This window comes from Zonotrichia leucophrys, chromosome 1A (genome assembly GCF_028769735.1).
Source record: "Zonotrichia leucophrys gambelii isolate GWCS_2022_RI chromosome 1A, RI_Zleu_2.0, whole genome shotgun sequence".
NCBI lineage: Eukaryota > Metazoa > Chordata > Aves > Passeriformes > Passerellidae > Zonotrichia > Zonotrichia leucophrys.
In genome coordinates, this window is record NC_088170.1 from 36,163,173 (window position 1) to 36,176,379 (window position 13,207).

At 42.8% G+C, this 13,207-nt stretch overlaps 1 protein-coding gene across 1 annotated transcript; it reads left to right on the plus strand.

The window, feature by feature from the left end:
• Positions 1-3,117: 3,117 nt before the first annotated feature.
• Positions 3,118-12,468, plus strand: DDX47 (DEAD-box helicase 47). Its single transcript, XM_064702226.1, has 12 exons — positions 3,118-3,244; positions 3,810-3,903; positions 5,386-5,574; positions 6,236-6,307; positions 6,805-6,923; positions 7,427-7,498; positions 7,618-7,734; positions 7,881-8,027; positions 8,349-8,486; positions 9,855-9,925; positions 10,454-10,583; positions 10,674-12,468. The coding sequence occupies exons 1-12, from the start codon at positions 3,149-3,151 to the stop codon at positions 10,788-10,790; spliced, it is 1,362 nt and encodes a 453-aa protein (XP_064558296.1). The 5' UTR covers positions 3,118-3,148; the 3' UTR covers positions 10,791-12,468.
• The last annotated feature ends 739 nt before the right edge of the window (positions 12,469-13,207 follow it).

The window sequence follows — 13,207 nt, forward strand, 5'->3', positions numbered from 1 at the left end:
CTCAAAAGAGGGATAGTAGCACTTCCCTACCTCACCAGGATGTGTCTGGCATCACACCTCTGAGAAGTGCCCGAGTGTGGTGATGATGGGGATCATGTCTGTACCTGAGAGAGGTACAAGAAGAGACCCTGAAACTAGCTTGAGGCGACTGAGAGAGTTAATGCAAAGGTAATTCCCTCCACAAGCATGCCCCAGTGGATAAGGGAAACTTCCCTGAGCAGACACAAATCCAAATGATCAGAAAAACCCACTCTGTAATTCTGTAACACTGACCAAATCCTTAGGGAGGACAGCACTCTGGGTCACAAAGCTTGAATCCCTGTCCTTCTTGTCTCTTTTCATGATATCAACTTTTGTTTTAATATGTTGTAGGAGGAATAAAAGCTCTGGTTCCCCAGAGTGGGACTCAGATGCTTTTGATACCCATGCCAGTTTGCCAGAAATGAACAAGTAGACTGCTGATTCAAATAAATGAACATGAAGCACTTTTGTGTCAGTGTCTCTCTGCTCTCCTGGAGGTGATGTGCTGTACACATTGTCCATCTCATCTCATCTCATTATGCATCCCTTCTGAAATAGCTGACATTATATCTGCACTAAAATTCATCTGCTGGGGATGCTCTCACCCTGCCCCTGCTAAGGACTGTAACATGCAGTAGAGCTAGGAGCACATTTGTTTAAAAGCCCTGGAGTGACAATTTCTAAATCCAGTATAATCTGCAGTGTCCTGTGCTGAAAAGCACAAAAAAGGAATTACTACTTAGAAGCTGTGTATTTATTTTATCATGCATGAATTCTCCCAACAGCAGTTTAGGACAGGAGAAAACTTTCATTCAAATACATCTCTTGACAATAGGGAATTACACAGACTGGAATTTCACCAGAATAGAATTGCTCCACCCTGCTCCCCACTAAAACAGCACCATATTATGTGGGCAAGGAGTTCAGTAAAGAATCACAAGCAGTGACTTCCTGTCACATCCCTGACTCCATTTCCTGAGGCATCCCAGTGACCCTCACAGGGGTTCATGTCTACGTGCTGGCCAGGCTTAACCTCTAGCACCAACGATAAGCAGCAAACTGATGGTCAGGCTGCTGTAATTTTTGAAACATATGGTAACAAGGAGCATCTACACAGGGTGGGTTTGGTTTGTTGCTTTTTTTTTTTTTTTTTTTATTACTGCTCTTGAGCACAGTGGGATGCAGCAGTTTCATTTTGACTCCTGCCCATGAATTGTTTCAGGTTTCCTCTTCTTTCCCTGTCACGCAGAGAGTTCGTTCGTATTTCCTCTCACTTTCCTCATTGTTCTGGGTGCAGAGGAAATGCCACGCTCGGAATCCAGGGACAGATGCTGGAGTGTATCAGCATTTCCACTGGGAGCACGCCCAGACAGACTTCCCAGAGACAGAGGGAAAAAAATTTCATAATTCATACTTCAAAAATTCACACTAGCAATTAGCATAAGCAGAAAACAATGAGGGACAATGACAGCTCCTTTCTCTCTTCCCATCACTAGTGCTTCAAAATGTTTCTTACCAACACATCCGAAGCACTTCATTTGTTCTCTGTTGAAAACGCCAATCACTTGTTTTAAAAATTTTAAAAGTTTAATAGTACTAAAATTGTTATAAAAATAGTAATATAATTAAAGTAATAAAAATCTGAATTGGGATTAGAATAATGTTGTGGACAGTCCGGGTGCCACTTTCTGGGCAAAATAAGCCCGAAAAAGGACTCACGTTAACAGAGGATTAACCCTTAAAAGCAATAGTCCATTGCATATTCTTACATCTCATACATGATGCATAAATTCCATTCAAAGAAAGGATTCTGTCTGGTCAGTGTCAGCTTCTTCCTCTTAATCCTGACAGCATCCTCAGGGCTAAGTGAAGTGGGAAGAACTCGATAAAAGAGCAATAAATTCTTTTTCTCTGAAAGATTAAGGTGTCCTGTGGCTGCTATCTTGGTGCGAGTTCTCTCTTAAGAAAAGTATCCTACATAGCATAGTTTCTATTTTAACATTATGTTATAACCTAAAACTATTTAACACACTACTTAAGAAAATTAACGCAGCATAATTTCTAACATAACACATATAATATTCATTTTAATATTTGCGAAAAGCCAGTCATAAAATACGCATTTTTCACATTCTCTATATGCATTACAGATGTAAGTTTATACATATGCTTGCCTTTTGATGCCTGGCCAGCTCATTTTGCCTGCTGTAGAAGGCATGAGCTGGGAACAGCATCCACCACTGCCTAAGCTGTGCTGTGCTGAGCGGAGGCCTGAGGCTGGGCCGCTTGGGGTAGTGCGGGAGTTTGGGATGGGATGGGAAGTTGTTGGATTTCTCAGGTGTTTGTGGGAGAAGCCAGTCATGCTATGCAGAGGATAAGTCCGATGTCTCTGACTTGGTATAAAGCATGGCTTGAAGGGCAGCGGTGTTGGCTTCTGCTCGTCCATGTCATCAGCTTATTAGTAGGAAGGGCATGATTCCGACTCCTCCTCAGCCAATGAATAGGACAAACAAGTTGTTGGCAATGATTAGGATGAGTATTGCGATTAGGAAGAATAGTAGGTAGGTGAAAAATTTTGTGATATAGGGGTCTGAAGCTATATATCATGTTGCAAATTGTAGGATAGATCATGATACAAACACTGCAATGGGAAAGAAGGTAAGGGAGTAGAAGCCTATTTTTAGGCTGATGGGGATTTTGAAGTTTATAATGAATTTTTATTCTCAGAAGGAGGTGAGGCTTTCTGTCCCGGAGTAGATGTAGATTGTTATGGGGATTAAGCTGATTAAGAAGGAGGCTTTGACTGTGTTTGTGATTGTGTTGGGGGTGTTGTTGAGGTTGTTAGATAGAAGTGGAAATAGGATGGGGGTGGAGATGATTAGGATGAGTATTGCGATATACGCCGGGCGGGCAGGTGGGCAGGCCTTTCCCACAGCCCTTCAGGGTGTCGCTGTCCCGGGAGAGGCGGCTGGAGATCCGCAGCTCCCCTTTCCCGGGCACCGCTCGGAGCTGAGGGAGCCCTCCCGCTCCGCTCGGCTCTTCCTGCGGAACTACACATCCCGGCGTGCCCCGGGAAGGCCTACAGCTCCCAGAGTGCTCTGCGCTGCGTCCGGAGGGACGGGCCAAGATGGCGGCAGTAGAGGAGCAAGGCTCGGCGGCGGAGCCGGAGCAGGAGCAGGAGCCGGGGTCGGCGGCGGAGGAGCCACGCAGCTTCAAGGACTTGGTGAGACTTAGCCGGAGCCGCTCCTGCGGCCGGTGCTCGCTGCGCTGTCCCGGGGAGCAGCGTCCCGTTGCCCTGCGGAGGAGGCCGGGGAGCTGCGGGCCCGCCCGCAGCGCAGACACGTGTGGCGGGCAGCGGGGCCGGGCCCCGTGAGCTGCGGGCACTCGGCCGTGCCCCGCTGGGCTGGGCACTGCTGCTCCCATCGCCGCTATCTTCGAGTTGTCTTAACTTGATATGGTTTTTTTTATTTTCTGTGGTCATGGTGAAGAGATAGGTATGTGTGTGGGGAGGCAAGTTCATTGTGTAAACTAGGGTAAAACCGACCACGTTCTTCCTGTGCCAGTCATCTCTAACAGATTTGGAACAAATCCCATGAAATTACTGATGGAAGTGGGCATCACTGTGAGCAGCCTGCCCTTTCAGAGAGTTGCACTGGGGGCCTGGTGGGGTTTGTCTCCGCTAGAAACGAGTTGTCTCTGTTGCAGCATGTATTTAATTTAAGTCAGTGATTTAATCTAGGTCTTTTTGGTGATGCTTATTCCCCTTTTCTCTTATCACTAATGTCCAGGGAGTCACAGATGTCCTGTGTGAAGCTTGTGACCAGTTGGGATGGAAGGTGCCGACAAAGATCCAAATTGAGGCTATTCCAGTGGCTCTCCAAGGTGAGCAGTGTATTTCTTTGATCCTGAGCTGGGGACTGCTCCAGGAGCTCTGTGTGAATGAATTTTGCTGAGTAAGAAGGATCAAGATTGAGTGTGTCCCAACTTCTTCATTGCTGAAGATCTCTTTCTGGAAGTAGTTTTCATATTCATTCTGTGTCCTTCCCAGGTGGAGCTTGGAATGCTAGTTTATCCTATGACCCTGCCTGCAGCCACAAAGTTTCAAATGGGTACATACATTGTTCCTTGAGTGTTCACTCCTGTTGTGTAGTTCTGATGCTCCATTTTAAATAAAATTCCTATTAATCATTTGAATTGCTAGTCCACATTGATCATTTTAGTCCTGAAATACTCAGGGATACACAGAAAGCTTCCAATAGGTTTTGGACTGTGCAGCTTCTGATAGAGACCTACAGAGTGTGTGTGTGTGTGTGTGTGTGTGTGTGACTGAAAGTGAAGATGCCTTGACTGATTCCTTAATATGTATCATTTGCTTTGCTGTGAGCAGGCAACTCTTTGAAATTAGATTTCTGAAGTGAGTAATTACCAAACCACAGTGACTTTCTGTTAGCATTCTGGAATTACAAAAAAATAGAATACTGAATTCAGCAGACATTTCTGCCTCTAGATTTTTTTTTTAACAAAACCCCCCAAAATGCTCTCAAGGAGGAAAGGAACAACATAGTGACAGAATGGGAACAAACTTTCAGTGTCTTCTCTGTCCTAGCATTTAACTTCTGTCAGACTCTTTTACACACATAAGATTCTCTTGGGGAAAAAAAAAAAAAACAACAAAAAACCAAACACAAAAGAAAGACTGCATGCCTGAGGAATTGTTTCCAGTGTAAGGTGTGTTGACAGCATGTTCTTCTCAGCTGCATGAGCTTGGGAGGTCATAATGGATTCTATTGATGAATTCCACCCTGTTGCCTGCATTGATTTGGGGTAAAAGACTTTCTGTCCTACCCTTCCTACTGAAGGAACTGGTTTAGATTACCCTGTTAATCAAAGGCACAGTTGTGCCTTGTGAAATGTGAGCCTGGTAGTGCTGTTGTCCTGTAGTTTGTGTGACTGAAGTCTCAAACACCACAGTCTGTTTCCTTGTAAGCCACTAAACAGACAACATTTGGACTAGAATAGTGAGGTGGAGTCATTAAGCGGTAAACTGTTGAGATATCATAAAGTACAAATTATTTTGAACCTAAGGTTTGTATGAAACCCTGTATGTTAACATAAGTTAACTAGAAAATTTACTATTGAGACTGTAATCGTTGTACAGATAAATCACAGCCTAAAAATGCTTCAGAGAGATTCTGAGATTCTTTGGTTTGGCCCTTTGTGGTTGGTTTGTTTTTCCCTTCTGTGTGTCTTTGCCTTTTTTCCTGTCTTGAGGGAATTCTTGTATTTTGTAACACAATGCTTTAAAGGCTCCTTTCTCTGTTGTGGATGTATAACAGTTTTTTCCCCCCTTGCTCCTTCTCTCAGGCAGGGATGTCATTGGACTGGCAGAAACTGGCTCTGGGAAAACAGGAGCCTTTGCTTTGCCAATTCTCCAAGCCCTTCTGGAAACACCTCAGCGATTATTTGCACTTGTGCTCACACCAACAAGGGAGCTGGCCTTTCAAATCTCAGAGCAGTTTGAAGCTCTGGGGTCCTCCATTGGTGTTCAAAGCAGTAAGTGACTTTTATGGTATTGCACCCGTTTTTCTGAAGGCCAGTTTGTCAGCTCGAGATTGCAAAGATAAAAATGGGGGATTTGTATGAGGCGTTGAACAAAATGTGATAAAAGCTTACGCTGCTGGAAGACAGAGATCTGGTATCAGCTTTAAGAAGAAAAGACTGTGTGGTCTTTCCTCATGGAGTGGTCTGCAGCTCTTCTGCATTCTGTGTCTAAATAGTTAAATGTGGAAGTAGAGGAGAGTGTTCCAAGAGTTGGTGTGTGTCCAGTGAAATTGCATAGAGCTCCCTCCTATGGTGTGATGTCATTTAATCTTCCTTTCAGACTGATAGACAGATAATCTCTCAAAAAATGCTTTGTGGGTATTTTTAGAATTCCTAGATTTTTGCAGTTGAGTTAAACTGAAAGGAATAGATTCTGCCTGTAGCTCTGCAGCTGCGAAAATAAAATACTTGTGGCAAATAAGGAATTAATTGCATGGCTTAAGAAGCCTAGGAAGATCAGATATGCTAAAATAAAGTAAATTCTCATAAAAAGAAGTAACTTTTCATTTGTACAGAATTGCTGTGGATGGTGGGCAGTCAGAGTGAACACTGCAGTGCCTGGGGTGGGCTGGTGCTACACTGAGGGATTCACTCCCCTCTCTTTGTCCTGCAGCGGTTATTGTGGGTGGAATTGACACGATGTCTCAGTCTCTGGCCTTAGCCAAGAAACCACATGTTATAATTGGTAAGTTGATGTGCTGGGGATGTGGAGTGTGAATATTATCAAACTGCAGCTAACCAAAGGAAGGAGAGTACATCCTTCATTTGTGTTTTGTCCCGGCTCTGAGTACTGGCTTGGTAATGTTTCTAAAGTATCCACCAGTAACTTTGTTGCTACAAGCTTGTTCCAAAGCATTCCTGCTTTTGGCTTATTTTTGGAGTGCTTTTGGCTTATTTTTTCATTCTCAAGTATTTGAAATGCTGCTCTCATCTTTTGCAGTACAGCTTGTCTGCGGTCTTTTTTGTGTCACTTCTTTTTAGGACATTCTTCAGAGAGTCTGACTCCATTAGTCTTATTTCAAAACACCCTCTGAAGATATCCTATGAAAGAGTTATTCCCACTAAGCAGTCTTTACTTTTCCTGGGCAAAGAATCCTGTTTCTGTAATGGACAGCTGTCTTGCCTGTTTGGATCTTTTCCTCTGCTTTCATTCTGAATTTGCTCTTCTTGTGCTGTTGGTAGCAACCCCTGGCCGTCTGGTTGATCATCTGGAGAACACAAAGGGCTTCAACTTACGAGCTCTGAAGTTCCTGGTGATGGATGAGGCTGACCGGATCCTTAACATGGATTTCGAGACCGAGGTGGGGATGTGCTGAAAGATGAGTTTGGAATGTTGGATGAGTCCCTTTGAAATCGCATCATACACGGGAAACACTGAGCTGTCCTGTAGAAATTAGTAGTGAATTGTAACTAAAATCTAATAATTACACACAAATCTGTGGTGGGATTAGAACATAGCAGAGTTCTGCAGAGCACTGCCAAGACAAGTAGGAGGCACTCTGAAATCCACAAGTGTCTCTGGAGTGCCTGACATAGAATGTAGTTAGGGTAGAAAACCATCACAGACACATTCCTGCAGAAACATTGCCTGATGTTTGCACTGTTGTTGGACTTTTGGAGTTCACACTGCCTAATTGTCAACAAGGTATCAGCCTACACCTTCCCTCTAGAAGAAAAAACAATTGTTCCTACTGTATGTTTGCATATGCATTAGTCTTCATGTGGATGATCTTTATATTTGTGGAAAGTTTGTGTCTTGCTTGCTTGTAGTGTTTAGTATTTCCATTTCCTTATTTTTTTACAGGTGGATAAAATATTAAAAGTGATTCCTCGAGATAGGAAGACATTCCTATTTTCTGCCACCATGACCAAGAAGGTGGGAGCACACTAATCTGTTTTAGTTCTCCTTCCATCAGCCTATCCTTTTGACTAGCCTGTATTAATACAATTTTCTGGCAAGATCTCTGTCCAAGTAAATTTCATTGATGTTACCAGGTTCAAAAACTCCAGCGTGCTGCTCTGAAGAATCCTGTTAAATGTGCTGTTTCTTCCAAGTATCAGACAGTTGAAAAACTACAGCAATACTATATTTTCATCCCCTCCAAATTCAAGGTAATGGCACTCTGTTTCTTCTTTCTTACTGTCTTTTCTTGCTCCCACAACTGTCCAATCTCTTTTCATTTTCTGAGTCCTAGACTTAATGTTGCACATGTGATTATCTCTGGGCTTTTTTGAATTCTCCCTCTATTTCTTTACAGGACAGCTACCTGGTTTATATCTTGAATGAACTGGCTGGTAACTCTTTCATGATATTCTGCAGTACATGTAACAATACTCAGAGGACTGCTCTGCTGCTCCGCAACCTGGGCTTCACTGCCATTCCCCTCCATGGGCAGATGAGTCAGGTATGGGCAGGAACCCTCACAACAGAGTGGGCAGGGGGCCTGGGTCTTGGGAAATGGCTGCACCATACTGAGTCATACCTGCCTTGCAGGAGGAGTATTTCACAGCTAGAGGACTGGACTAGAAATTTATAGAAATCCATAGAAATTTAACTAATGTGAATGCTGACACTGGTTCTGTAGTATTTAAGAAAGAAATTAGAGAAGTGAAATTTTTGAGTAGTTTCCCCCCTAGTTCTTCTGTGCCAGTATCTTATCAAGAGCATGTTAACTAGAAACTAGAATGAGTGTTATTCTCTCATTCTCTTTTTTCCCTTTTTCCAGAATAAACGTTTGGGCTCTCTGAACAAGTTCAAGGCAAAGGCACGTTCTATTCTCCTGGCTACTGATGTTGCAAGCAGAGGTCTGGACATCCCACATGTGGATGTGGTGATAAACTTTGATATTCCTACACACTCTAAGGTAAGCCTGTTTGTGTGCCAGCTGAGAGCTTCTGGTCACTGGGAGCAGATAGAAAAAGAAGGTGGACAAAGGAACAGAGACATCTTTTCTCTCTTCTGCTGGCTGAAAGCCTAATTCATGATTCTGTACATTGAAAGGGATAGTTCAGCCTTTGCTATTGAGTTGGTATCTCTGTTTGCATGGTCTCATGGCCTGGGTTGTAGAAGTGATCCTGTAAGTGAAGAGGGGAAGTAAGGAATGCTCTGTGCCTTTGCATTTCTGCTCAGACTGTATGTTTTGCCTTTTTACATTCAAGGGCTTTGAAAACAATTTTAACATATTACTAGTTTCATGTAGTCATCTCTGTGTCTGTGATCGAGGTTTGCCTTCGTGTTTTAAACTGTGTTTAAAAAAAAGAAAAAAAATTAAGTTCTCTGATGATGATTGGTTAAGAAAGGTGTCCTTAATATGTCTCACCTTCATACAACAACAGTACAGCAAAAGGAAACGAAAGTAAGTTACCAGCTCTCTGTATGGAAAGTATGGGGTTATCTCAGGGATGTGACTGTTTCCCAGCTTAATTCCAGAAAACATACCATTAACCTGCACTTCAGGAATTGCTATTGTTGCTTACAATGATTAAAGATACTGTGCCTTGCAAACAGGAGAAAGCATAGTAGGTCTTTTGAAGACAGTCCTTTTGTAAAAGCACAAAAGTAAGAAAAAAAACTGTGGGGGTGGCAGCTTGAATGGTGTTATTATGGTCTTTGTGCTCTTCTTTCTCATCTAACTCATAGAACAGATCCTTTCTTACAGTCATTTCTCTGCAAATCCTCTATGGAGAAGGGAGTATTTTAATTTCCATAATGTAGTATCAAACCTGGAAAACAGCCTTGAACCATATTGACCAAAGATGCTCAATAGACTCTTCTAAATTATTCTCAATCATCCTCTCTTTCACCATGCTTACCAAGTTCAAGTCTACTTGTCAGAGGGTTTCCCTGGAAGATGCACTATGGAGAGCACTAGATTCCAAGACTGAAAATGCAGGCATGGGTTCACTGTGAATATTAGCTTTCCAAGGAAGTGAGAGTGGAGTCTTGGCAACGGTCATGTATTGCAACTTTTATCCTGCAGTCTGGAATAATTGGATTTGGTCTTCTCATTTAAAAAGAGAAGAATTCAAGTGTTAAAACTGAATTTGTGCCTCCACTTAGGCCTCTTCTCAAATCTGATGCTGCACACCCTCCTGAGCAGTTAATGCTAGCAGTGTGTTCTTGACATTCTCTTGTTCTTTCCTAAAGAGAAAATATATAGGCTGATCTGCCATAAGATCTGTTCTGTGTTTGGTGAACATATATTATTGCTTATCAAGAAAATTCTTTCCAGGATTACATTCACCGTGTTGGGAGAACAGCTCGAGCTGGGAGATCTGGCAAATCTATCACCTTTGTCACACAGTAAGTGATAAAATTTAACAGACTTATTCTTTCCAGCTGTGTTTCAGAGCAGAAAATATCTGACGTTATCCTGAGTGAGAATACAATACTACTTTTCATTTTGAAGTGCCAATTGGTTTTATTTAAAGGGGAGAGAATTCAAAGCCTAGAGTGGGGAGGGAGGAAAGTAAAAAAATTCTGGAAGCAGGCATTCATTGAGCAGAACAGTTTATAACTGGACTATACAATATATATATTCTTTAAATATATAATGTAGGTTAAGTAACTTTGAGGGTGTTTTATAAACACTGAACTATTTGTCTAAAAAGAAAATCTTTATCAAATACTGCTGAACAAAGATGAGATGAGCTGGATAAATCAGAGAAGCCATGCCAAAAGGCATCATTTGGGTGCAGCTGAGCTGCTTGTGAGACCTCAGCACAAACTAACAGTATCTGTGGGCTGGAGACGAGGGCTGAAGGCTGTGAGTGGTGACAGCTGAGGCCCTCTCAGCAGGGCTGATTCAGGCTGGTGCCCTGTCTTCCTCAGGTATGATGTAGAGCTGTTCCAGCGCATTGAACACCTGATTGGCAAGAAGCTGCCAGCATTCCCCATGCAAGAGGAAGAAGTTATGATGCTGACAGAGCGTGTGGCTGAGGCCCAGAGGTTTGCTCGAATGGTGGGTGCTGGCTTTTTGACCCTGTTCCCTCTGTTGTATTCTGAATTTCTTCAGACCAAGCCCTGGGTCAATGTGTCGATTGCATTGCAGGAGCTGCGGGAGCAGGGAGAGAAGAAGCGATCTCGGAACGATGATGATGACACAGAAGAGGCTATTGGTGTCAGGAATAAGGTGGCAGGAGGGAAAAAGAAGAAAAGGAAAGCCTAGTTTGGTATTTGAACAAACTTTTTTATTTTTCTCTTTATGGCTATCTGAGCTATCAAAAACAGTGCACCAAGCCATCTCCAGTGGATTTTTTTTCAGAACTACATAGGAAATTTGGCAGTCCCTGCTCATTCACTCTGAAGTGCAGTGTGAGTGCACCTTTTCCACTGCTGCAGCCTGTCCCACTATCCAATCTCTCTTGAGTGCATCTGGAGTCAGATCTGTCAGAAGAAAGAGGAAAAAGTTAAAAAGAAGTGACTGAGTTTTCACAGCATAGCTGTGATGCCCTTGCTTTGGAGAACGGATGTGTTACATTGAGAACTCAAAATGTATTTTGCCTAATTTTAAAGCTACATGGTTTTCCTTGTCTTGTCACTGATGTATTCTATTCACTTTGCGTATCATCTCTGCCAGAAGGTTTTCTTCTTGGGTCAATCCTGGCAATTCAGATGTGACATCAATACCTTAGATTTGTCAGCTGAGGAGCAGTCCAGCACAGAGAACAAGCTTCAGCAGGATGAAACATTCACTGCCTGGAATTCCATCCAATACCTGCTAATGATTGACACCATCAAGGATAGGTCTGGGTTTTGGGTGGGGTTTTTGTGGCCGATTCTCGTAATACTTACAAGTGAACACAAGAGGGAGGTATTTACGAGGGAAAGCAACTCAAAACTGGGAGGTGCAGAGAAACAAGTATCCTGGAAAGCTCTTTGTTTCCCTGGGCAGGGAATTTTTTTACTCTTAGGCAGAGTTCCATGCCAGACAAGTAGACTTTTGCAAGAAAGAGATAAGTGTACTTGATACAAAGCCAGAAGGTTACTGCTAGTTCTCATTGACAATAAAAATTTTCATACAGGATGTTCCTGCTGGTAGGCAGAGTGAGGAGCTCCTGCATATGTAAATTTACTGAAAACATAATGTGCTACATGAAAAACAACGTTCAAAGTAGTCCTTTTTAGATCTAAATGGAAAGTAGAAACTATTGCAGTAGTCAAGATGAGCACAGTGGTTATTTCACACTGTTGGCATAAATCTAGTATCTACATGTATGCTAGTCAGAATGCTTTTACGCTTTTGTTAGGGGCAGCACGTTCTGCAAAGAAATGCCAGAAAACCTAGGTCTGTTTTTTCATGAGCTACTGAGATACTCTTTGGAGTAAAAACAGTGACAGTGTTCTCACTCTTTATTTATGATGTAGCAGTTTACTTAAATGTCCCAAACATCTTCAAGTCTGCTAGCTCTAAAATGGTCTTGAGTAAGTGGCAGATTGTAAGTGTACAAATCTTGGGTATGTTCACTGCTAAGAGCCTTTTCCGTAAAGGATAATGAGTGTTTATCTTCCCTGGGTCTTAGCATGTCACAGACATCTTTTGTGAAAAATCCTTTCTTTAGGATTTTCCCTCTTCTGGGAAGCTGAGGCCCCAGAAAGAGACTGTAAACAATGGTTGTCTGCTGCTGTGGAATACAACAGGTGCACCTGTGATTGGTCCATGTTTACAATTAAGGGCCAATCAGAGACTGAGCTCTCTCTGGGACAGAATCAGAGAGAGCTCCCTTGTTTATTCATTCCTATGCTATTCTTAGCTTAGCAGCTTCTGAACTTCTCTCTCTATTCCTGTTAGTATAGTCTTAATGTAGTATATATCATAAATTAATAAATCAGCCTTCTTATCATGAGATCAAGATTCTCGTCTCTCTCTTCACCCCTGAAGATCCTTGCAAGCCTTGTAACAACTGGTGACCCCTCGTTGTAAGGACAAAAATTAATTTGATAAGACCCCAGAGGAGCAAGAGCTGCACCCAGGGTAAACCCCGAATGTGCAGCATTGATGGTTGCTTTACAAGTGACCACAGAAGTGGATTTTAGCAGGAGCTGAAGAACTGAAGATCCTGATTTGGACACAGTTCACAGCCAAGGCTGACCACAAAGTGAACCTGAAAAACCTCTGGGAAGATGTTCGGAAAGAGCAGCAGAACCATGGAGCTGGCCAGAGCATGCTGGGCTCTTTCAAAAGGTACTGTTGGCTTTTCCATTCCTGATGATGCAGCCCTGTGTAGTTTGTGGCTGTTCATATGGGGAACACCTCCATAAGAGGATGAGGTTCAATTTTCTCCTTCAGAGGAGAAACTTACTGCCCTCTGGCAAAAATGGGATGAAGAGGATGGACTTTCCCTGTCAGAAACAGATCTCTATGAGTTTTTTCGATGGGCAAATCTTTTTGGGTTCTTTACTGATGTGCTATATGCCCTGGATGTTTTCGTATGGGAGTGCATGGAATCCATTTTCCAGTTCGTTTGGGACTGTGGTGTGGGATTCCCTCCCGTCTACCCAGTCTCTTTCTGTGTACTCTTTTCTATTTTGAAACGGAGAGCAGCTGTTTTTCCCTAGATTGCTGACTGCAAGGGACAGGCTCCT

What these genes read in the sequence shown, in the direction of transcription:
- DDX47 (XM_064702226.1), top strand. Translation starts at nt 3,149, where the DNA reads ATGGCGGCAGTAGAGGAGCAAGGCTCGGCGGCGGAGCCGGAGCAGGAG. An exon ending in TATTCCAGTGGCTCTCCAAG is followed by an intron (nt 3,904 to 5,385) that starts GTGAGCAGTGTA and finishes TCCTTCTCTCAG; the next exon opens with GCAGGGATGTCATTGGACTG. An exon ending in ACATGGATTTCGAGACCGAG is followed by an intron (nt 6,924 to 7,426) that starts GTGGGGATGTGC and finishes ATTTTTTTACAG; the next exon opens with GTGGATAAAATATTAAAAGT.